At 37.2% G+C, this 26,702-nt stretch overlaps 2 protein-coding genes across 2 annotated transcripts; both read right to left on the bottom strand.

Annotated features, from left to right (window-relative positions):
* Positions 1 to 11,142: 11,142 nt before the first annotated feature.
* LOC101123637 (olfactory receptor 4N2) lies at positions 11,143 to 12,081 on the bottom strand. The gene has a single exon (XM_004010944.5). It carries the CDS (start codon positions 12,067 to 12,069, stop codon positions 11,143 to 11,145), a length of 927 nt encoding a protein of 308 aa, XP_004010993.2. The 5' UTR covers positions 12,070 to 12,081.
* An 8,047-nt stretch (positions 12,082 to 20,128) lies between these two features.
* LOC101117508 (olfactory receptor 4N5-like) lies at positions 20,129 to 21,067 on the bottom strand. The gene has a single exon (XM_004010397.3). The coding sequence runs from the start codon at positions 21,053 to 21,055 to the stop codon at positions 20,129 to 20,131; it is 927 nt and encodes a 308-aa protein (XP_004010446.3). The 5' UTR covers positions 21,056 to 21,067.
* Between the last annotated feature and the right edge of the window lie 5,635 nt (positions 21,068 to 26,702).

Here is a 26,702-nt window from a genome sequence, read left to right as displayed (position 1 = left end):
GTACACAGTGACAGTTTGAAAATGCAATACTTGTACAATTACACATGAAGGAGTTATAATATCAGTTAATAATTCACTAGAATATTGATTACCTAAAATCTAACTACCAACTATCTCAGTAAATATTTTTCTTTTTGGAACCTCTTAACAATCTGTGTCAGATGTCACTACAAATGGAAAACTTCTTGATTTGATCACTATCAAGTACATGGTGGATTATACTCATCACATACCCATACAGAAATATTCTTTTCTGAATACTGGCTAAGGAGTTACATAATCCATAGTTACAGAGGAAGATTACAGTAAGTGATTGTGTTATACTTAACAAGTAAGGTAAATAAAAATTTTAATGGGGGTGAAACTCTCAAAGTTTTCTGTTAAACCAAAATAATGAAATTTATGTTTGATCCACTATTGTTAAAGCACTGGATTTAAATAACAGTTTAATGTAGTGATTTTAGGAAGCCTATTTCTTATCCTATAAGGATGATAAATGATTTTTCCTTTAAGAAAACTTACGTTTTCTCAGCTACAAAAAATTACTCTTTCTTTCTAATTTTATTCATACATTTTCAAATTGTTTTGTTAGGATTGATAAGTACAAATTTAACTATTAATATATAAATGATTAATTTCTTAATTCTGTAAAATTACAGATGATCAAAATGTATACCTATAACATATGAGTTATTCTCAAATTTTTTATATTATGATCTCATAGAAACTTTTTTTTTAAAGAAGAGAAAACCCTTTCTCTATTTCTCCACATGTTACTCAAACAAAGCTAAATTTTTAGACTAGAAAAAGAAGAAAGAAAAATTCTAGGCCAAATCCATGAAATATATGGATACAAGATGAGTATCAAGGTTTTTGTAGTACCAGCATGTAAGATCCTCAAAGCCAAACAAAGCAAGCAAACAAAAAAACCCACATTGATGATGGTACATCAAAGTGACACCAGAGGCAACTGAAGGGAAAAAAAGATTATTTAAAGACAGACTCATGTTTCAAAATTGATTTTTTGATTTACAGCAGATTGCAAATTCTACAAATACCTCCTGTGACCTTGTGTTTTCCCATATTGGAAGAAAATCTGGCTTCATCCTCATTTACTTGCAAATATTCAAATTATCCTGTCAGTGTTGATAAATATTTTAGGTTTGTCAGAGAACAATATTCCACAAATCTGAAAACTGAGCTATGGGAAAGTCATTAAGAGGGTTAAAGTGTTCTTAACCTGCTGTGTGACTTTGCTCATACCTTAGTAGCCTCTCTAAGATTTTACCACTTTACCTATGAGAATTCAATTAGATAGTCCTTATAAAGCATGAAGCATATGTCCTGGGCAACATTCAATAATTATCTAGTTTTCAAAATTCAGTACTGCTCAGAAATAATCAGCTTGTTTTATTTCATGAATAGTAATAATAATAATTTCAGTAAAAATATTATCTTAATATCAATTCATGATTTAGAAAAGGATATGAGCTTCCAAAATCATTTCATCTTTTTGAGGTTAAATTACTTCTTATAAAAATTATCTAAATATCTTGATATATTAAAGACTAAAATTTCTCAGTCTCAGATATTTGAATATTTCTTCCATTTCCCTGATTGAATGATGCAATTAGTTATGAGAACACAAAAATTATTGTACTTAATTTAGATTTATATACATATATAATGAATATGTTATGTATTCATTGCCTGGGAAATCCCACGGACAGAGGAGCCTGATGGGCTATAGTCCATGGGGTCGCAAAGAGTCAGACATGACTGAAGCAGCTAATACACACACACATACACATTGTAAGTAAATAAACAGTTGTCAGGTTTTTTCATCCTTTCATGTTCAGAAGGAACTCTAAAGGCCTCTCTAAAACCTGATTAATTGAGTCACCCATCTTTATGTCTTCATATATGTGTATGTGTGTACGTTTGTGTGTGTGTGTGTATTTCCTTTACTACTCTATCACTTTTGACTTACACGGTTATTAAATGAAAATAGTATGTTACCTGAGGAACATGAATTACAATTGCTTCTCAAGGTCCTTATATTATTTCTGGCTTTTAATCTACCAGCTGTGCATCAGAAACCAAAAATATCATATCCTTCAAGATTCATAAGCCTACTGAATCACCATAGTCGTTAGTAAGCATGAGAAGCCTAGAAGCGTGTATATATATTTTCTCCAGTCTTGCTACAAAAGCCACTAAAAATCAGAGACATCTAGGAAGATCACAGATTAGGCACTACAATCTGCTTGCAGTGGGAGTTATTAATACGTTGAGCTGACTTTTCCCAATGTTGCAAGAAAAGCTGTGAAGTGTATCTTTGCTATTTAGTGTGGGCTGACATTCATGACGAAGCAGTTTTGATTAGAGAAAAAGCACAACTGGGACTGGTCTTTAGAAGACCTTTGAGCAATCATTTAAGAAGCAAAACATTGCTCCTTTAATTACAGAAATATTCTCACCTTTATGCCCCAGTGTTCAATATCACAATATTGGAAAATCTCTCTTTTGAACTAAGGCACTTTGTCACCTGCATACTCTTGCTTACTTGAAGAATCATACAAAGAAAGAATCCTGCATTAAAGTTTCTGACAGGACATTGAAAATTAGTACAGGCTGATAATATAATGATAGCTGCTACTCAGGTGGATAAAATCTGGGGAAGGAGAAGTTGGAAAACTCAAAGTAACTGGAAGAAGTGAAGGCAGGTAACTTGCAATAGCCTAGAAGAATGGTGTAAGAATTAAATTACACAAATAAACATAAAGCATTCAGTAGAATGCCTGGCACAGAGAAAATGATGAATAAAATATGGTGGCAAGAATAGCAGAGGTGATTTGAATTATTAACATAATTTTTTGAAATATTTATGACATAGAATTCAGGATGATACTAGCTGTGGAATCTCAACCCTAAACTATAACTTAGGGTCTGGCTATATTTACTTGAAGGTCAATCATTCATCTGCAGTTTGCTCTCCAAACACAATCTTCTTTCCAAATTTCTTCAGTGATTTGAACTGTTCACAATTACCATAGCTAGCTTACATTCCTCATAAGACAAGCAATAGAGCCCAAGAGAATCTTCCCTAGCTGACCACATTCTTTGCAATCTTTGAAATACAAAAACAAAAAAAAAGAAGAAGAAGAAGAAGAAACTTTGTTTTTAAGATATTTTTGTTCTATTTCTGTTCTGTAAAAAGAAATAAAGAAAATGACTTAAAAAAAAAAAGCCAACCAACATAACAGTTGCAAAGTTTCAGTAAATCCAAAATGTTTGCTCTGGTTTAAAACAAAAGAAAAGTGCATATAATTATCACTGGTGTTATCCTGGAAAAGATAAGAGGATTAACAGAAAAAAATAATAGAAATAAAAGTTAGTTTAGGGCTTCCCAGATGGTGCTAGTGGTAAGAACCCGCCTGCCAATGCAGGAGATGTAAGAGACAAGGGTCCGATCCCTGGATCGGGAAGATCCCCTGGAGAAGGGTATGGCAACCCACTCCAGTATTCTTGCCTGGAGAATCTGATTGACAGAGAAGCCTGGGAGGCTATAGCTTATTGGGACGCAAAGAGTCAGACACGACTGAAGAGATTTCATGCATGCCAAAAGAGCACTGGAGTTTGGGGGCATAATGAAAGTTTTCTGTATCTTAGTTGTTCTGGTGATTACATGAATCTATATCTGTTAAAACTCATAGAACTGCATACCAAGAGGAAAAAAAAAAACAATTTTATATTAAATCATTTGCAAAGTAGAATTTTGAAAAGCAAAACCAAATAATTCTGTACAGTGACTAGTTACAAAATAAAGAAAACCAATATCTTTGTTATAAAACAATTACTTGTCAAAGTATATCATTAAAAAAGAGTCTATTTAGATGAGCAATAGGATATATAAGGTAACTAGGAATAATACTGGGAGAAGGCAATGGCACCCCACTCCAGTACTCTTGCCTGGAAAATCCCATGGACGGAGGAGCCTGGTAGGCTGCAATCCATGGGGTCGCTAAGAGTCGGGCACGACTGAGCAACTTCACTTTCACTTTTCATTTTCATGCATTGGAGAAGGAAATGGCTACCCACTCCAGTATTCTTGGCCTAGAGAATCCCAGGGACAGGGAGCCTGGTGGGCTGCCATCTATGGGGTCTCACAGAGTCAGACACTACTGAAGAGACTTAGCAGCAGCAGCAGCAGCAGGAATAATACTAATCAGAAATTCATCTCTTTTGCAAGAGCTTGTGTTATTGGAAGGAGAAACACAATACTCTTTAGTACATAAATTTCAATAAACTCTAAGTGTTTCTTTGACTTAAAATGTTATTCAGAATTTTTCTAGGGGTAAATCATGTGAAAATTTTGGCTTAAAGCTCAACATTCAGAAAACTAAATCATGGCATCTGGTCCCATTACTTCATGGCAAATAGATGGGGAAACAGTGGAAACAGTGTCAGACTTTATTTTGGGGGGCTCCAAAGTCACTGCAGATGGTGATTGCAGCCATGAAATTAAAAGACGCTTACTCCTTGGAAGAAAAATTATGACCAACCTACATGCTGCTAAGTCGCGTCAGTCGTGTCCGACTCTGTGTGACCCCACAGATGGCAGCCCAACAGGCTCCTCCGTCCCTGGGATTCTCCAGGCAAGAACACTAGAGTGGGTTGCCATTTCCTTCTCCAGTCATGAAAATGAAAAGTGAAAGTGAAGTCACTCAGTCATGTCCAACTGCCAGAGACCCCATGGACTGCAGCCTACCAGGCTTCTCTATCCACGGGATTTTCCAGGCAAGAGTACTGGATTGGGGTGCCATTGCCTTCTCCGACCAACCTAGATAGCATATTCAAAAGCAGAGACATTACTTTGCCAACAAAGGCCCATCTAGTCAAGGCTATGGTTTTTCCTGTGGTCATGTATGGATGTGAGAGTTGGACTGTGAAGAAGGCTGAGCGCCGAAGAATTGATGCTTTTGAACTGTGGTGTTGGAGAAGACTCTTGAGAGTCCCTTGGACTGCAAGGAGATCCAACCAGTCCATTCTGAAGGAGATCAGCCCTGGGTGTTCTTTGGAAGGACTGATGCTAAAGCTGAAACTCCAGTACTTTGGCCACCTCATGCGAAGAGTTGACTCATTGGAAAAGACTTTGATGCTGGGAGGGATTGGGGGCAGGAGGAGAAGGGGACAACAGAGGATGAGATGGCTGGATGGCATCACCGACTCAATGGACATGAGTTTGAGTGAACTCTGGGAGTTGGTGATGGACAGGGAGGCCTGGCATACTGCAATTCATGGAGTCGCAAAGAGTCGGACACAACTGAGCGACTGAACTGAACTGAACTTAAATCATGTGAAAATAGTCAGGAAGTAGAAATAGTATTTCTAATATGCAAAGTACTATAAAGTAATGGTATTTAAATAATATGGAAACAGCATGGAGTACAACAAACTAATGTAAAGGATCTAAGAGTATAAAAAATAGATAGACACCTGAAGATATGTAAGAATTTATAACATTATAATCTTTATCGTATTATAACCTTTCTTGCCAAAAGGGACTTTATATTTTACCTCAATTTTTAGAAAACATTTTAAGGAAAAAATGCATTTAATTAATAGACATTGATTGCAATAGTACACATTGAAAGCTATAATAAATATGATACTTTTGTTTTTTCCAAATAGTAAATCTGTAAAATAAACTGAGTCCTACTCTTAGAAACAGCAAAGAATTCCATATTTTGTTGGTAGAAAATTAAATCAAAAGAATTTCACTATATATCCAAATTTATACCTTGTGACCTAGTAAATTCTAAATATAAAAATAAAAGAATAAAAATTCTAAATATACAAATGTAGAAGATTATTTAAATAAATAATAACAAATGGTAATTGAATAATTCACAGTCATTTGAGTATTGTGATTTATATTTACTTATTTAAAGCATGCCTATAATATTAAGGGAAAAGGACAAATTGTAAACTATATGTATAATATGACCCAATTTTTATAAAAATAATAATGTGTTTATACATGTAAAACTGACAAAATGTTACTATTAGATGTTTCTGCATAATGGAATTACATGAATTTTCATATTATTCTTTATTAATTTGGTATTTACAAGCACCTTCTTTGTCCTAGTCAGTAGTCAAAACAAACCAATTTTTGCTTTGATGGATGTTACATACCATAGTGGAAAAAGACAGACAATAAAAGAAACATGTGCAACATATGTCCTGTTAAAAGGTAATAAGTGCTATGAACAGAAGCAATGCAGGAAAGATGGGCAGGGACTGTTCTGGGAGTGGGTGCTCAGGGACGGTGTCACACAAAAGGTGGCCTTTGAGGACAGGTCAAATATGAGGAAATTATATAGTAAGGCTTGGCAGTATCTTGGAAAATTACATCCAGACAAAGGAAACATCAAGTCGAAGTTACTGGGGTGGGATTGGGACGGGTGGGCTGACATAGACCAGGATCAGGAGGCCAGGACAACTGAACAGAAGGATTGAGATGGGTTGCATTAGAATAAGGGGTCAGAGTAGAAAGGAGTAGGAGTTGGGGCTTACGGATACGGTCCTATGGACATTTATAGATCACAAGGAAAGATTTAGCTCTTTAACAGAGAAGTCATCAAGGGTTTTGAGAAGACAGAGATGATGTGACTATATTTTAACCAGATCATTCTGGATGCTCTGCTGACAATAAAATAAACTGGGGCAAAAACAGAAGACCAATAAAGAGGCTACAACTATAATATAGGCAAGAGATGATGCTGGTTTGGGCATAGGTGGTAGATTTGAGAGAGAGATGATGTCATCTGGCAGTTTCATGATGATAGCGCTAATCCAAGCTTGTTAATGGACTGGATGTGGAATATGAGAGAAAATATTCCTAAAATATTACAAATCTTAGATTTGGGGCCAGAGACTGGACAAATTGGGTTGTGGGGTGGAGAGAGGGGTGTGGTGAACAGCATGAGTCAGTCTGGAATGTCATGCATGGGGTGAAACAGGACTTGAAAGCAGAGCTGTGGCAGGGGCATAGGCTTCTGGGGAGAGGAGCCTAGCATTCATGAGAAAGGTAAGTACAAAGATTATCGATAGATAGACAGGACTTCAAGCCAGGAAAGCTGGGTAGCTAAGGAGAAGCTCTCAAAGAAGAATGAAGGAGCAGCTGGTGATGTTCGGGGGAGACAAGAAAAATGGAGGGCCCTGGGAAGGCAGTGGTCCACTGTGTTAGAGGATATTCAGAGGTCAGACACAATGAGACCTGACTAACGATCATTGCTATCACTGGTGATCATGACAAAAGTTATTTTATTGGCATAACTGGGTGAGTTGAAAAGGAAAAACATTGGAAGCAGAGAGTATGAACAAGCCAGACTGAGAAGATGAAAACCACATAGTTATGGTTCCAGCTGTGTGGCATTCTGTACACAGCAAAACTATAGAGGTTGTAAAAAGGTCGGTGGCTGTCAGGGGCTTGATGGGAGAAGGAAGAGAGGCAGGGATGAATGGGTGGAACACGGGATTTTTAAGGCAACAAAACTACTCTATATGATCCCGTAAATGATGAATAGATGAAATGTATTTGTCAGAATTCATAGAACTGCAGAGAAACTGCGAACTCTAATATAAACTATGGATTTTATTTTAAAATAATGTATCAGTATTGGTTCATCAGTTGTTGCAGATGTACCACAGTAATGCAAGATATTAATGGGAAAAAGTGTTTATAGATGATATATAGAAACACCTATGATATACAGGTGATATATAGAAACTCTGTATTTTCTGCTCAACTTTACTATAAATATAAAGCTGCTCTTTAAAAGTCTATAAATATTTCTAAACCACTCTCGAGCTTGGCTCTAATCAGGAAGAAAAAATGTGATAAGGTGTGAAAGGAGAAAGCTGACAAAAAGATTTTATTTAAGATCAAAGAAACATATGACAAGGGGATGCAATAGGGAGGAAAAAGTTAATGGTTCAGAAGAGAGAAAGGAGTAATGATCCTTTGTAGGAAAGAGGGAACGGAGTCTGATGCACAGATGGAGGAATCAACTTTTGTAGGAAAAGCATCAGTTCACCCAGTCTCAGGAGAGATGCAGGAATGTGAGTAGATATAAAGGTAGACGTGAACCGTGAACTCCCTGATGTTCAAGCTGTTTTTAGAAAAGGCAGAGGAACCAGAGATCAAATTGCCAACATCCGCTGGATCATGGAAAAAACAAGAGAGTTCCAGAAAAACATCTCTTTCTGCTTTATTGACTATGCCAAAGCCTTTGACTGTGTGGATCACAATAAACTGTGGAAAATTTGGAGAGAGATGGGAATACCAGACCACCTGACCTGCCTCTTGAGAAGCCTGTATGCAGGTCAGAAAGCAACAGTTAGAACTGGACATGGAACAACAGACTGGTTCCAAATAGGAAAAGGAGTACATCAAGGCTGTCTATTGTCACCCTGCTTATTTAACTTATATGCAGAGTACATCATGAGAAACGCTGGGCTGGAAGAAGCACAAGCTGGAATCAAGATTGCCAGGAGAAATATCAATAACCTCAGATATGCAGATGACACCACCCTTATGGCAGAAAGTGAAGAGGAACTAAAAAGCCTCTTGATGAAAGTGAAAGAGGAGAGTGAAAAAGTTGGCTTAAAGCTCAACATTCAGAAAACAAAGATCATGGCATCTGGTCCCATCACTTCATGGCAAATAGATGGGGAAACAGTAGAAACAGTGTCAGACTTTATTTTGGGGGGCTCCAAAATCACTGCAGATGGTGATTGCAGCCATGAAATTAAAAGACGCTTACTCCTTGGAAGAAAAGTTATGAGCAACCTAGATAGTATATTCAAAAGCAGAGACATTACTTTGCCAACAAAGGTCTGTCTAGTCAAGGCTATGGTTTTCCTGTGGTCATGTATGGATGTGAGAGTTGGACTGTGAAGAAGGCTGAGCACTGAAGAATTGATGCTTTTGAACTGTGGTGTTGGAGAAGACTCTTGAGGGTCCCTTGGACTGCAAGGAGATCCAACCAGTCCATTCTGAAGGAGATCAGCCCTGGGATTTCTTTGGAAGGAATGGTGCTAAAGCTGAAGCTCCAGTACTTTGGCCACCTCATGTGAAGAGTTGACTCACTGGAAAAGACTCTGATGCTGGGAGGGATTGGGGGCAGGACGAGAAGGGGACGACTGAGGATGAGATGGCTGAATGGCATCACGGACTCGATGGACGCGAGTCCGAGTGAACTCCGGGAGATGGTGATGGACAGGGAGGCCTGGCGTGCTGCGATTCATGGGGTCACAAAGAGTCAGACACAACTGAGCGACTGAACTGAACTGAACTGAACTGAGCTGTGTAGTGTTTAATCACTCAGTGTTGTGTGACTCTGTGACTGCATGCACTGTAGCCCGCCAAGCTCCTCTGTCCATGGGGATTCCCTAGGGAAGAACACTGGAGTGCTTTGCCATGCCCTACTCCAGGGGATCTTCTCAACCCAGGAATCGAACCCAGATCTCCTACATTGTGGGCAGATTCTTTACCAGCTGAGCCACAAGGGAAGCCCAAGAACATGGTCTCCTGCATTGCAGGCAGATTCTTTACCAACTGAGCTATCAGGGATAGAGAGTAGGATTGAGAAGGAGATATTTCAGAAAAGAAATGCTCTTTTCCATAATATGCATATTTTACCATGTGTGTGATTTGTATTCATTTTAAATCATATTTATATTTATATTAAATCATAAACAATTTTGATCATTTTTAAATAAAATTTAAAAATTAATCCCATGCATTTTGGTTCCAGGTTTGTTTTGGATGCTACCCGTTCAGTTGGTTAAGCCATTAGCAGAGAGGCAGTACCAGGAGAGGCTTCTGTTATCTAGGGGAGATCTGATAAGCACACAGTGGTTGTGGATCATCATCTTGACCCTGGTCCTAGGCTAACATGGTGGTATTTTTCAGACAACAGATGATAACAGTTGTAGCAAGAACAGCTCTTTTTGTAGTCTAGATCTCCTGTGCTGTTCTGGGAGTCATTTCTGGATATCCAGTCTATAATCTGTTCTACCAAGCTTTGAAACTGTTTCATAAGCATGTAATTCTCTATATTAAATCATTTTTAAGTAATTAGAATGCAATCAATTCCTGATTGATACACAAAGAAGCATCAGGGCCACACTCAGTGTGAAGTCAATTATGGATGAGATCAATAAACAGTTAGCAGTCATAAATATCTGATAGGACTAATTATGAAGTCATGGCAAAAAAGACAGTGAAATGTTTCCATGACTTTTTTCATATGAAAATGACCTGCTTTATTTGCCTTCCTCTTTGTGATTATTGAAGAAAAATTTACAGTTTAATTCCTTTTGAAGATATAAACATAACATTTCCCTTTTAATAATATTTTCAACTCTTTGATATCTTCAGAATCTTGAGTTTACAGACCTGAATCACTTTTGAGCCATACTAGAGAAATTACTCTGCTGTTTAGAATGGATTCTTATTATAATTATTTTAAAACGAAGCTCTTTATATTCATTTCATAGACTCTGTCTATGTGTTGGACATTGTCAGTATCTCCAACATGAATGCTAACCATTTATACAGTCACTTATTATATCCCAGTCAATTTGATCTTTGCTGTGATCATCAAATATACCAAGTTCATTACTATCTTTAGATTTTTGCCATACCTGTTCCATCTGCCTGGAAGGCTCTGCCTGCCCATGTTTGCACAGTTGGCATATTCAGTTTATCCAGATATCACCCAAAACATCACCTCCTTTAAAGGACTTACTTCAAGACTAAAAGTAAATTCACTGCCCCCATCTCACACTTGCTATCGAATATTTTGCTTTTGTTTGTAGTACCTTCAGGGATATATATCTTCTTGAAACTATACTGTTTATTTTCTACATTATTGGCTGTCTATTCCTACTAGATTGTAACTTCAGAGAACAGTGACTTTACCAGCCTCAGTAGTAGCTCTTTCTCCCAGGGCCTAGTACAGTCTCCACAAATGGGAGGTGATCAATAAAAGTAGTGTTTGATAATGAATACCTTCATTTCATATGAAATTCTCCAGTCATTATTTTCATATACATTTCTCCTACTTTTTAACAGGCTAAGCGCTGACTAAACAGCCTTTTCACAGATGCTTTTACTTCCTGGTTGCGAAGAGTATAAATCACAGGGTTTAACAGAGGAAAGATCACTGTGTGGAAGAGAGAAACCACCTTGTCAGCTGGGAAGGCTCTGAAGGGGCGGGTGTAGATAAAGATGCCAGGCCCAAACATGAGAAATATAACGATGATGTGGGTGGTGCATGTGGACACGGCCTTGCTCTTCCCCTCAGAGGAGGAACCATGTACACGGCAGAGGATGACTGCATAGGAGGCCAGAAGGCCCAGAAAGCACAGCAGGGTCATCAGACCACTGTTGAAGACCATCAGGAGCTCCACCATGAAGGTGTCCATGCAAGCCAGCTTGATGACCTGAGGCACATCACAGAAGAAGTTGTCCAGTCGGTTTGGACCACAGAAGGGCAAGCGGAGGATGAGGGCCACTTGGATAATGGAATGAACAAAGCCTCCAAGCCACAGAGCCAACAGCAAGGCATAGCAGGTTCTAGGGTTCATGACAGTCGAATAGTGTAAAGGACGACAGATGGCAATGTAGCGGTCAAAGGCCATCACGACAAGGAGTAATCCCTCCCCTCCTCCAAGGAAGTGCAAGAAGAAGAGCTGAGTGATGCAGCCTCTATAGGAGATCACCTTCTTGTCAGAGAGGAAGTCCACCAGCATCCTGGGAGCCACAATGAAGGAGTAAGATGCATCCAGGAAGGCCAGGTTGCCCAGGAAGAAGTAGAGGGGGGCTGTGAGACCAGGGTCTGATCTGATAGTGAGGATGATGAGGAAATTTCCAGGGAGGATGATGAGGTAGAAAATTAAGACTAGGGCAAACACCAGGAGCTGAATATTTTGAGACTGGGTCAGACCAGCAAGGATGAATTCTGTCACCTCAGTACTGTTCTCATTCTTCATCCTCTCTGCCTGCAGTACAGAAAGAAGCAGAGTTTATTGTTATTATAATTTCTCACATCTAGACCCACGTTGTTGTCTCCCCACGAATATCTGACATATTCACCACTTCAGTTATAAACAATGTTTCAACCCTTTCCAATATCCTGGGAAAACACTGAACGTTTCCCTCTAGATTTAAAACAGACAAATCACCTTTCTCAAAGCTACAGTCTTATTCCCATTCAGCCATGTGCTCCTACAGCATTGTGGTCCACTCTCAGAATCTACTGTCCTGTACCTTCTTGGGATTCCTGCCTTCTTGAGCCATAGGAAAAATTTCCTGATTGAGATACAATGTAACTCCAAATATCAAGATCTTTGCATTTTGGTGGTTGTACTGTGCTTGAGACTTAGCAGCTTGCTTGGAATTTCACACTTTTCTCCTCATCCACCAACACAAACTTTTGTGGAATTCCCATTTTCTGCCTGCTAACTCTCTGCCTTGCTCTCTGTTTTCTCTTATTGTCCTCCTCTGACTTGGTGTCCTTGTATTGCTCTGACTCCAAGCTGGTCACCAGTTTCCAACAATAACTCTACTTTCCCCATCATTTAGAGGTAGGTTCCAGCTGTATCCCTGGTGAAGCATTGCTTATGTAGCCACTCCTGCCTTGAAGTACACAACTTCATTACACTCTCTCAGTCTCAATTCCTTATTGTTGTTCTTCGCAAAGCCATGTCTCTTTTGCAACCCTATGGATTGTAGTCTGCCATTTCCTTCTCCAGGGGATCTTCCCAACCTAGGGATCAAACCCACATCTCCTTTTTGGCAGGCAGATTCTTTACTACTAAGCCACCTGGGAAGCTCCCAATTCTTTACTACATTCTCCCAATCTCCTTCTTTCTCTGATACCAGCACGATGCCCAAGGGAGAGCCTGTCAACAAACAACAGGTCACAATACAAATTTTCCAGGATACATTTTTTAAATTTGTTATCTTACAAAAAATCATAGCATACAAAAGAGGTAAAGAACAATAAGATCCTATAGTCTAATCCATTCCTTTCCAAGACAAGAACTAAAGCTACTATTGTAGCAGCACTTAAGTGAGAGAGAATAGTTTTCTTTATTACTGTTAGTAGAAGAATGTGAGTATGTACTATTCAGTTGAAATATATAAATTATTAGCACAGATTTAATCAATGAATGCTCTTTTTGGTATATTTGAATAACTAAAAAGAAGCTTAGAGGCTTAACACTGTATAATTAAAAGAACACTAGTCACTGCAGGAGAGGGGAATCCAGTTTTAATACTCAGTCTGTTTAGTGGTGTAGGCTCATTCCAGAAAGGTCAATATGATGATCCAATGAAGAGTGATAATAAAATAGTGTAAATATATATTACATGTACATAATTATGCATATATATGCACATATCACTGGCTTGTAATTTTATCTTTTCAAAATCCTACATTTAATATGTATTATATATTAATGTAATGGTATATGAACTTTATAAATATATACACATATTTAAGGCACATGCTCAAAAAATTTTGTGGTTGATATGAAATGTTTTTAAATATAAAAATTGCTAATCTACAGAAAAATACAATGTAGTATATATTAATATTCTGCATACTATTTAACAAGCACAATTGTCTTAATTTCTTTGAAATATTGGATATAAAGAGGAGGATAAAAACCTTGAAAGACAAAGCTAGTGACTCAGTACTTAGAATAGAAAGATAGGTGTGAGTGAAAAAAAAAAAAGAACAGTGAAAAAAACAGTAAGTCTATACAGTGCATTGTACATACTTTAGGAACATTAAAAATATCTGTTTCAAGTCTCTCTAGAGCTGAATATAATGGCTAATATACAGGTGTTATGACTACAGATGGAATTTATTAAAGTCTTATTTTATTTTTTAAAGTATCAGCACATATATGTATACAAACACCGCATACACATGCACACACGCACACACGTGCACACACAGTGGCAAAATGGGACCCACATAGAATTATAACACCAAGTATTTTGCAGACTCTCAAAATTGTAATAAAAATATTTGGTAACTTCTGAGCTTGCTTCTTAACTTTTCTCTGCCTTAGACAAACACTTATCTCAACATTCATTCCATCATTTGCCTATAAAAACACACCCAGGAAAACCAGGAATAAAAGTGAAGAGCCTCTTCTACTTATTCTTAGGTTTGTGCGTCCCACAAACTCACTCAGAATTGGTCATTTTGTGATGTGTCTGTGTTTGATGATATCTTTAAGACATCAGAGGATTTCTGAAGGTTTTTTTGATTGAGGGTTATAGGCTCTTCCACTCTGCCTATTTCCTATCATTCATCTTACCTTTTTCTCTGTTACCCAGCAGACAGGATTCCACAGTACCTGACATATTTCATCCATTTTCTTTCTTTGTCCTCTTTTCATATATATATATATATATAGGATCTATTTTTCTGAAATTGTGGCTGACATAGAACCAGAGACTATGTATCAGATGAACATTTTTCTAGGTAAGATAAAATACAATTGTGAAAAATATCCTACAAAATATGGCCATTTTCAGAATCAAATAGTCTATGTTATCCAGATTAGTGGGGAAAGTGTTGTCAGAAAAGGCTGAAAGAAATCTAAATTCTTACCACTATATCCCTAATCTCCTTGGCGCTTCAGCTAATTAAGAAATGTGGCAGTGATGATACAGCAGAGAACAGGAAGGCCAAGGGGACAGCCTCCCTCACTCTTAGGGCAGAGACACAAACGTCATCAGGCAAGGCTGGGCCTGCCTGGAGGGCAAACTGTGATCAGACCAGCTCCTGGAGCCAGGCGTATGGAGACCCAAGGAGCTTACTTCCCCATCTCTTTGAAACGTTTCTCCATGTTTCCTTCCTTATTGTCTCTTTCTCTTTCTCTCTCCTTTCAAAAGGAAATCTCATTGCTGTCATTCCAGTGGAATGAATATATTTAATAAAGTGTCCAAAATTTTGACTGCTATGTCTGTAAGCATATTGGTTAAAGCTTATAAATTAAATGCAAATTAACTTTTTACATATTACCAAAAAATGTGAATTAGGTTAAAAACATCACCAAATATGTAATTGATACTGATGCTGATGATGAATATACAAAGCACTAAATGAGTGTACGGGTCTTCAGTCAGGAAATTCATTCATTAATAAAATATCTAATAGACAATGGTGATATGAGGATCAAAATTGAGGTGGTGATGGTAATAATAACTCATTCAAGTAAGTTCAAATCAAAACTAGCCCTTCAAATATTTTATTAAAATAAATACAATTTATTATGTAAATGTGTCTAATGAAAGGTCATATTGCACTAGAGCCTTTGTCAGTGTCTTTAGGATGAACCCTGGGTGATGGTGGTTACACAAATCCAAATGTCTCATTCAGGGAAACAACGAAAGATTAAATAGCTTTCATGTAAAGTTCCCAATGCAGTCAGCTGTTTGTATATCAAGATTTTTCTCAGTTTCACAGCTTCCTATCTAACCATCAAAGTCCTATGTTGATAAATAATAGAATAGGGAACAGTTGAAACTATTAAATATGTTGAGTATGGAAAATAAGAGATCTGGGCTAATGTTCTGGAAACTCATAAAATCTTTGAATTATTTCTCTGGAGGCTTAGCCTTTTCACCTCTATCTTTCATCTAAGTTTAAAAAGAAAAGAAAATATATCAGTAATTTGCATGCTCATTGGGCTTTTTTTTTCCTTTTTAAAATGTTTTATTTTATATTTGCATATAGCTGATTGACAATATTGTGATAGTTTCGGGTGAACAGTAAGGCAACTCAGCCATAGTTATATACATACATATATCCATTTACCCTCAAACTGCCCTCCCATCCAGCCTACCACATAACATTGAACAGAGTTCCCTTCATCATACCACAGGATCTTGTTTGTTATCAATTTTAAATATGCTCCTTGGTTTTAAACAACATGTCAACTCTCTGAAAGCTATTGATCATCTCAATTATGGTAATCGAAGAAAAGTGTCCACCATTAAAGTATTTCTAAGCATCCAAGAAGAGATGGAAGTCTATTGGGGAGAGGGTAGAAAATGCCACACTCATGAATTCAGACCTAAGGCTCTGACTATTCCTGCTCAAACTCTGACCTCTACTCCATTTCATTCCAAGGCAGCTGATGAACCAGTAGAATAGTTACAGTATTTTTTCTTTTGTCCTCTTCTCATTTCTCATAAACATGAGTAGCTCCCAAACTCCAGAAATTTGAAAGTCCAAGTTTTATGTTGCTCTCACAGTGTTGCCAATCTCCACATTCCATAAACATTAACTGACCATTCTTGTCATTGTTCATAAATATTTGCATGGGGTCGCAGAGTCGGACACGACTGGAGCGACTTAGCAGCAGCAGCAGCTGCAGAGAATTAGAATTTGAAATCTCCTTGAACTCTTTATGATAAAATGGAGAAAGTGCTTTGGAGATTTGAGGCTGCCACAACCCTGCTGACTATTTCCAAAGCGAGTTATTATGTCAACTGAATTTGGCAAAGAAAATACCAAAGCTTTGTAAAGGGCAAATATTTTAGAATATGTCATCTAATGTCCCAGGAGGTTAATCCTGAATTCTAACACCAAAATCCTATCAGTGACTTGAGATAATACAACTCTGTTGGAAGCCTATTAGTTAGGTCAAAAGTAAATAGAAAGTTAAGAAAAGTTTATTTACATCTTAAAATAAAATCAAAAAGAGAAAAAGTATAAATAAATGATGAGACATTGTTGCTATATATACTGAGGAGGCAAGTAAGAGTCAAGATGAGGATGAGGCAGGTGAGGTATTGTCTCTGGCACAAAATTTATGCCTTAGTAATCAAGATGAATGCTATTTTAATACAATATTTAAAAGTCATAGTGGAAAAGTTATGAACAGGATATCACTTTTTCACAATAAAGACATCAACATTACAGATTTTCCCTTTTGCCTCAGGTTCCATTATGGCCCAAAATGATGCTATTACTAATTCAGACTTTATCTAAATTTAATATTTATTTTATCATGGCTTTTAAATTATTTTTTATTTTTAAAATATTGATTAAACCCAAAAGTATTATTCTTAATAATTCAGACAAAGAAAGACAAATATTGCATCATATCACTTTTATGTGGAATGTAAAAAAGTATTACAAATGAATGTATATGCCAAACAGAGATAGACTCAAGATATAGAATATAAACCAGTGCTCACCAAAGACAAGAGGAAAGAGAAAAGGCACATTAGTGGTATGGGTTAAGAGATACAAACTATTATGTATAAAATAGATATGTAATAAGAATATATTATACAGCACAAGGAATTATAGCCATTGCATTATAATAACTTTTAATGGAGTATAATCTATAAAGGAAATCAACTGAATATTCAATAGAAGGACTGATGGTGAAGTTGGAGCTCCAATAATTTGCCACGTGATACAAAGAACCAATTCATTGGAAAATAACATGATGCTGGGAAAGATTGAAGGCAGGAAGAGAAGGGGGCAACAGAGGAAGAATCAGCTGGATGGCATCACTGACTCAATGGACACGAGTTTGAGCAAACACGAGGAGATAGTGAAGGACAGGGAAGTCTAGTGTGCTGCAGTTCATGGGGTCGTGAAGAGTCAGACACAGCTTAGTGACTGCACAACAAATCTATAAAGACAATGAATCACTATGCTGTATACCTGAAACCAATATAACATTGCAATTGAACTCTTCTTCAATATAAAAAATAGAGAGAGAAGATAAATAATAATATCTAACTATACTTTGCCTAGTGTTTTAGAGAGTTACATCCTTTTCTTCTATGTAACAGGTAGAATGAGGATCTAATCTTTCAGATTCTTTTAAAGGGTAATTGAGCTGGAGCTTGAAATCATCTTTAATTATATGGAGTTTAGCCAAGAGTAGTTTTACCTTCAGTATCTTGCCACTGCTACCAAAGAAACTATATCTTCCATTTTGTCAGAACTGAAATGATTTTGAGCCATAATTCTTATAGTTTTATTGTTCTTATGACAATTCTGTAGGTATCAACATCAAGTACTATGATGATGGCTGAGAATATGCATCAGCCAATGTGAAGTGAAAGTCCCTCAGTCGTGTCTGACTCTATGACCCCACTGACTTTACAGTCCATGGAATTCTCCAAGCCAGAATACTGGATTGGGTAGCCTTTCCCTTCTCAAGGGGATCTTCCCAACCCAGGGATCGAACCCAGATCTCCAGCATTGTAGGCAGATTCTTTACCACTGAGCTATCAGTGAAGCCAGCAGTAAGCACCGATTTTCATTTCTTCCTCCATTTCTCCTTCTCTGAGCAAATTATTGGTATAGGTTTCAGTGATAGTGGGGGAGAAATTCATGAGTGAGCTATCTATTTTCGTGTTTGGAGCTTTCTCAGATGCTAATCTGTCCACAACCCACATGTCATAAAAGGGTCTCCTTATTTTTCCTCTCACCTTTACAAAATATCTCAGTCCATGTCAGGATCACACCACCATATCCCCATATCCATACTAGGTACTTGCCTGCAGTAATGGAGCTACCATAGCTCTCTGCTCTTCTACATAGGCTCTGCCTTTCTCTGGAGCTCAATACAAAGGCGCCTTTGCTTCATCCACTTTCTGATGGCCTCATAGAAAAGTGTAATTATTATTTTCTACTGATTTTTAATATAAAGTTATTTATTTTAATTGAAGGCTAATTACTTTACAATATCGTATTGGTTTTGCCATACATTGACATGAATCCACCACAGGTGTACATGTGTTCCCCATGCTGAACCCCCCTCCCACCCCCTCCTCATACCATCCCTCTGGGTCATCCCAGTGTACCAGCCCCGAGCATCCTGTATCATGCATCGAACCTGGACTGGTAATTTTCTATTTTCTACTTTTCTTATTGTTGATAATATATGAACAACATTCTTCTACAAGCTAGCCAGAACCAGTGGTCTTTATTCTCATGGTTTGCTTTTGAGAATAAAATTATTTTTATGTTTATAACCCTTTCCATTTCTCCCTATTAACTGAAGATTCATTTCAGTTGTCCATACTTTCTTCATCTATTTCACTTTTGTTGTTGTTCAGTCTCCAAGTTGTGTCCAGCTCTGCAACCCCATGGACTGCAGCACACCAGGCCTCTCTTTCATATTCACCTATTAATTTGTGAATTATGTTTAGTGAATTAATTTCTCATTCATATAAATTTCCTTAACAGCTTTTTTACTTTAATTTTAGACATGGATGGTCCTTTATACCATCCTCAGTTAAGGAGAAAACCTCTATAATTATGCAGAAACGAATTCACATATCCACATGGAGTGGGCAGATTTTCATCACTCTTTGCCTTTTGGCCACACATATATTTGTTAACATGCCAAATGTAGCTGTTTTTCTTTTCGATTTTTTTCCATTAATCATAATCAGGAAGCTCTGAAAACAATCAAGTGAAATAATTGCATGACATTTTTTTTTCCATAAGACCAATCATTTTCTTTTCTTATCCTGCTACCAGATTTGGGTGAAGGAGGAAAATATATGTATTTCAAGAATTTCAGGCTTCTTAAATTGTTCAAAATAAGACTGTAACATAACATATGACTTGCGAAGATTCATTGTCTTTACTGGTCTTTGCCCAGAATCTTGATAATGTTGTCCTAAATCATAAAAGAACAATTGCGAATGAATCATTCACCTGCTTAAAATATTAAGATGAATTCTTACTTCAAATAGAATAGAATAAAACTTTTCATTTTGGTGTAAAAAGCATCGTTTATATGACACTATTGCCATAAATAACTTAAGAACTAAATCTCTCACACTTATTCCTTACTCCAACCAGGCCGGTGTTTCCTTTATGTTCCTGAATAACATAGCATGTTTGTTTTCTTGTTATTATAACTTTCCCACACTGACCACAATGGTACTTGGCAATGGGAGGCACTCAATGAAAAGCAATATTTTTTAAACAAGTGAATGATTTTCAGCCAGAATTTCCACTTCAAGACTCCTTATTATAAAGTCCATTCAACAAACCATATGTTGACTCAATATCTTCCTCATGGAAGCTTTTACTTCCTGGTTGCGAAGGGTATAAATCACAGGATTCATCAAAGGAAAGATCACTGTGTGGAAAAAGGAAACCACCTTGTCTGCTGATAAGGCTGTGAAGGGACGAGTGTAGATAAAGATGGCAGGCCCAAACATGAGGAGTATAATAATGACATGAGTGGTGCATGTGGACAGCGCCTTGCTCTTCCCTTCAGAAGCAGACCCACTTACACGGCAGAGGATGACTGCATAGGAGGCCAGAAGGCCCAGAAAGCACAGCAGGGTGAGCAGGCCACTGTTGAAGACCATCAGGAGCTCCACCACAAAGGTGTCCGTGCAGGCCAGCTTGATGACCTGAGGCACATCACAGAAGAAGTTATCCAGTCGGTTTGGACCACAGAAGGGCAAGCGGAGGATGAGGGCCACTTGGACAATGGAATGAACAAAGCCTCCAAGCCACTGAGCCAACAGCAAGGCATAGCAGGCTCTAGGGTTCATGACAGTCGAATAGTGTAAAGGACGACAGATGGCAATGTAGCGGTCAAAGGCCATCACAATTAGGAGCAGCATCTCTCCTCCTCCAAGGAAATGCAAGAAGAAGAGCTGAGTGATGCAGCCTCTATAGGAGATCACCTTCTTGTCAGAGAGGAAGTCCACCAGCATCCTGGGAGCCACAATGAAGGAGTAGGATGCATCCAGGAAGGCCAGGTTGCCCAGGAAGAAGTAGAGGGGGGCCGTGAGGCTGGGGTCTGACCTGATGGTGAGGATGATGAGGAAATTTCCAGGGAGGATGATGATGTAGAAAATTAAAATCAGGACAAAGACCAGGAGCTGAATATTTTGAGACTGGGTCAGACCAGCAAGGATGAATTCAGTTACCACAGTACTGTTCTCTTTCTCCATTGTCTCTGTCTGTAGTACATAATGAAGCAGAGTTTATTGTTATTACAGTTTCTTACATCTAGACTTGGATTGTTCTCTAGGTAAAAATACCTGGCAATTTCACCACGTTCATTATAAACAATATGCCTTAAGTAATTTTTTGGAACGTGTACAAAGAGACACAAAAACCTTGACAAAATGCTAGTGACTTAGTCACTAGGAAAGAAAGACACGAAGAGAGAAGTATGAGTGAAAAAAAAGAGGAATGTAATACAAAGGAAAAAAACAAAAAACAAAACTATATACAGTGCTTTGTTATGGTACATATTTTAAGAAATATTAAAAATACAAGCTTTACATCTCCCAAGAACTGAGTGGAATGACTAATATACAGGTACTACCATCCACAGATGGAATTTTTGAAAATCTTCCTTTAAAATGTCAGCATATGTATGTATAGAAACCCTGCATGTTGCATGCATGCACACACACACACTCAGAGGCAAAGTGAGACTTACACAAAATTGTAATAAAAAAATATTCTGTAGGGCCTCCAATTAGCCTGTCTACTTACTTCTTAACTTGTCTCTACTTCCACAGACAGTTATCTCAGTATTCATTCCATCACCTGTCTATAAAAATACACCCAAGAAACCCGGGAATGTAGGTGAAGAGTTCCCTCTGTTTCCTCTTAGGTTCACTGCATCCCACAAGCTCAGCCAGAGTTGATGTGAGTGATGTGTCATTTCATGACGTGTCAGCGTTTGATGATATCCCTAAGACGTCAGAAGACTTCTGAACGTTTTTATAATTGAGAGTTATAAGCTCTTCCACTCTGCCTATGTCTTGCCATCTCTGCTTTTTCACTCTTTTCCAACAGAAGGATTCCATGCTACCTGACATACTTGATCCATTCTCTTCCCATATCCTGTTCTTACCTATGTATTTTCCAATTCAGAGACTATGTATCAGGTGAACATTTCTCTAAGTAAAATAAAATACATTTCCAAAAAAAATTACAAATTATGACAATCATCAGCATCAAAAATTATATGTTAGACACATTAGTGGGAAACTGTTGTCAGGCTGAGCATGTCCCTGGTGGCTCAGTGGTAAAGAATCTGTCTACCAATGCAGGAGACATGAGTTTGAGCTCTGGCCCAACATGCTGCTGTGCATCTAAGCCCATGTACCGCAACTACTGAGCCTGTGCTCTAGAGCCTAAGTACCACAACTATTGTGCCTACACGCCACAACTACTGAAGCCCAAATACCCTAGAGCCTATACTCCACAACAAGAGAAGTCACCACAGTGAGAAGCCCATGCACCTCGCTCAACTCAAGCAGAGTAGACCCTGCTTGCTGCAGCTAGAGACAAGCCCACATAGCAACGAAGACTTAACACAGCCACAAATAAATAAATGAATAAAATCATTTCAAAAAAAGAGCACAAGAATCTTGAAAAAAAAAAAGTATTTAAAAAAATAAAAAAGGAAGAGTCTGAAAGAGAAATCGAAATTCTCACCACTATATCCCTAATTTTCTTTAGACCTTCAGCTGATTAAGAGATGCATCTGACTCTGGCAGTCATGATACAGTAGAGGAATAGGAAGGCTAGGGAGACAGCCTCCTTCACTCCTTGGGCAGAGACACAAACATCATCAGGCAACGCTGTGCCTGCCTGGAGGGCAAACTGTGGTCAGACCAGCTCCTGGAGCTAGACGTTCCCCATCTCTGAACATTTCTTCATGCTCCCTTTCTCATTTTCTCTCTTTTCTCTTTTATTCATCAAGAAGCCTTTCATTTCCTAATTTATTTTAAGAGCTCATTTGCAGTTTGTTTCTCCCCTGTTAATTTATTGTCTCTCATTTGCTACTAATTTTCTTTCCCTTGTTATTTTGCTTTCTTTAAATCTAACTCTTTATCATTTTCTCTTCTTTCTCCCATTCTTTTATTCAGATCCTTTCACCCTGAAATGTTTTCACTCTCTCCACTTCTCATGTTCATTGTTACTCCATTATATGTCATGCCTATCTTGCTATTTTATTCTAAAGAGCATCACTGTTGTTTCCTTTCAAGCAAGAATGAGCAATGTGTATGCTTTCCATCATCTTCCATTCTAAACATTTGGTCTACAAAAGAATAATTCAGTATGGAGTACTAACCATTTTCCCAGATTGCAGGGAGAAATATCAATAATCTCAGATATGCAGATGACACCACACTTATGGCAGAAAGTGAAGAACTAAAAAGCCTCTTGATGAAAGTGAAAGAAGAGAGTGAAAATATTGGCTTAAAGCTCAACATTCAGAAAACTAAGATCATGGCACCCGGTCCCCTCACTTCATGGGAAAGAGATGGGGAAACAGTGGAAACAGTATCAGACTATTTTGGGGGGCTCCAAAATCACTGCAGATGGTGACTCCAGCCATGAAATTAAAAGACTCTTACTCTTTGAAAGAAAAGTTATGACCAATTTAGACAACATATTAAAAAGCAGAGACATTATTTTGCCAACAAAGGTCTGTCTAGTCAAGGCTATAGTTTTCCAGTAGTCATGTATGGATGTGAGAGTTGGACTATAAAGAAAGCTGAGCACTGAAGAATTGATGCTTTTAAACTGTGGTGTTGAAGAAGACTCTTAAGAGTCCCTTGGACTGCAAGGAGATCCAACCAGTCCATCATAAAGGAAATCAGTCCTGAATATTCATTGGAAGGACTGATGCTGAAGCTGAAACTCCAGTACTTTGACCACCTGATGTGAAGAACTGACTCATTTGAAAAGACCCTGATACTGGGAAAGATTGGAGGCAGGAGGAAAAGGGGCAACAGAGGATGAGAAGGTTGGATGGCATCACGGACTCAATGGACATGAGTTTGAGTAAACTCCAGGAGTTGGTGATGAACAGGGAAGCCTGGAATGCTGCAGTCCATGGGGGTCACAAAGAGTCGGACATGACTGAGTAACTGAACTGAACTAACCATTTCCTCTTGAATGAAGAAATTTCTCTTCAATTTACAAAACCTGAACCACTCATTAGTTACTATCCATTTCCTCATATTTTTTTCTGCATATAAATGAACCTGATAAAATGAGTTGATTATCTTTCTTAAGAAAAATAAATCTCATTACTATCTCTCTAATGAAATGAATATATTTAACAATATTTCCAAAACTTTGAGTACAACATCTGTCATATTAATTGATGCTTGTAAATTATTTAAACATATATTAACAAGTTCACATATTCTGAAAAATGTCACTTAGGTGACATGATCAAATGTTTAATTGATATTTATGCTAATAATGAATATATAAACCATCAAACAAATGAATGCACCTTCAAAAAGGAATTCCCTCATCAATAGAACAGATTGATTATTTAAATTACTTATAAATATCCTTCAAATGGTAACTTTCTAGACAATGTCTTCACTGAATTTGATTTGTTTTTTTTTTGTTTTTTTTTTTTTTAATTTTAAAATCTTTAATTCTTACATGCATTTGAATTTGATTTGGAATCATTTTATCTGATTATGATGACTCAGCTCAGCAATTCACTAACTCCTGACCCTAGACAAGTCACTTAGATTTCAGAAATCTGAATTTTCATTCAAGAAATAGAATAATATGTTTATTTTTTCTGACAAGGGCTATATCAGGATCAAATTGAGCTGATGATGGTAGTAATAGCTCATTTCAGTAAGTTTAAAGAAGAGTAAAAACCTGGAAAATATTTAGACATTAAATAGTACCTCTAATGAATGGACACATTGCCACTAGAGCCTCTGTAAATGTCTTTACAATGAACTCTGGGTGATAGCTGCACAAATCTGGGTGATAAATAGAGATAAGAAACTGTGGAGGCAAAAAAGACTTCTTATAAAATTTCTGTTTTTACAGGAAACTATTCTCTGTTTCACAACTTTCTATCTAACCATCAAAAGCCCTGTTTTGATAAATAGCAGAATCACAAGCAACACAAGAAGCTCTCAAATATGTTGAGTATGGAAAATAAGATCTGGGCTAATGTTCTGCAAAACATAAAATCTGTGAAGCTTTTCTCTGGAAACCTTGGCCTACCCTCTTTGCATCTTCTTCATCTGTACTGTAAAAAGAAAAGAAAATATATCAGTCATTTACATGCTTCTTGGTTTTAAATGAGATGTCAGCTCTGAAAGCTGCTGATCATTTCACATAATTATGGAAATAGAATGAAAGTCTTTGTCCACCATTAAAGTAATTCTAGTTATCAAAAATAAATGGAAATCTATTGAGGAGAGGGCAGAAAATGCCATAGTCATGAATCTAGACCTAAGCCTCTGACTATTCTTGCTCAAACTCTGACCTTTAGTCCATTGCATTCCAAGGCAGCCAATGAACCAGTAGAATAGTTACAGTATTTTTCTATTGTCCTCTCCTTCTTGTTTCTCAAAAATATGAGTAGCTCCCAAACTTCAGAAATCTGAATCTCCAGGTTTTACACAACTCTCATAATGTTGCCTTCCTCCCCATTCCCATAAAACATTAACTGACCATCTTTGTCATTGTTCATACATATTTGTCATCACATAGAGAACATTAGATTTTGAAATCTCCTCTCCTTATGATGCAATGAAGAAAGTGCTTTGGAGATTTGAGGCTGCCACAACCCTGCTGACTATTTCCAAAGGGAGTGATTAGGTTGTCAACTAAATTTGGCAAGGAAAATACGAGAGCTTTGTAAAGGGCAAATATTTTAGAATATGTCATCTACTGCCCTAGGGGGTTAATCCTGAATTCTGACACCAAAATCCTATCAGTGACTGAAATAGTACAACATTGTTTGGAAGTCTACTAGATCAAAAGTAAATAGAAAGTTAAGAAAAGTTTATTTACATCTTATAATAAAATCAAAAAGAGAAAAAAATGTAAATAAATGATGAGAGATTGTTGATATATATACCAAAGAAGCAAGCAGAATCAGGTTGAGGATGAGACATGTGAATTATTGCCTCAGGTGCAAAATTTACCCTGATACCAAAATCCCTAGTAATCAAGGTAAATAGAGTTTTAATGCAATGTTTAAAAGTCAGAGTTAATGTAAAAATTATGAACAAGAATATCAATTTTTCAAAATAAAGACACCAACATTACAAATGTTTCCTTTTATCTCAGTTTCCAATATGGCTCAAAATGGCACTATTACTAACCCAGCATTTATTTAAATTTAGTGTTTATTTTGTTTATCATAGTTTTGTAAAATTAATTTTGTTTTTTTACAATATCAAGTAGACCTAGAGAATATTATGCTTGGTGAAATGTCAGACAAATACTGTATCATATCATTTATATGTAGAATGTTAAATACTAATGAATGTTTATGCTAAACTGAAACAGACTCACAAATATAGAACACAAACTAGTGGTTATCACAGTGACAGGGCAAATTAGGGGTATGGGATTAGAAGATACAAACTCATATGTATCAAATAGATCGGCAACAGGATATATGGTATAGCCCAGGGAATTATAGCTATTATTTTGAAATAACTTTTAATGGTGTGTATCTGAATCAGTATGCTATACACTTGAAACTAATAAAATATTGTCAATCAACCCCACTTCAAAAATTTGATTAGAATATTGTTTATCACTAAATTTTTGTCACTCCCTTAGATTTTGCCC

Source organism: Ovis aries, chromosome 7 (assembly GCF_016772045.2).
Source record: "Ovis aries strain OAR_USU_Benz2616 breed Rambouillet chromosome 7, ARS-UI_Ramb_v3.0, whole genome shotgun sequence".
NCBI lineage: Eukaryota > Metazoa > Chordata > Mammalia > Artiodactyla > Bovidae > Ovis > Ovis aries.
This window is presented reverse-complemented; position numbering and strand designations above follow the sequence as displayed.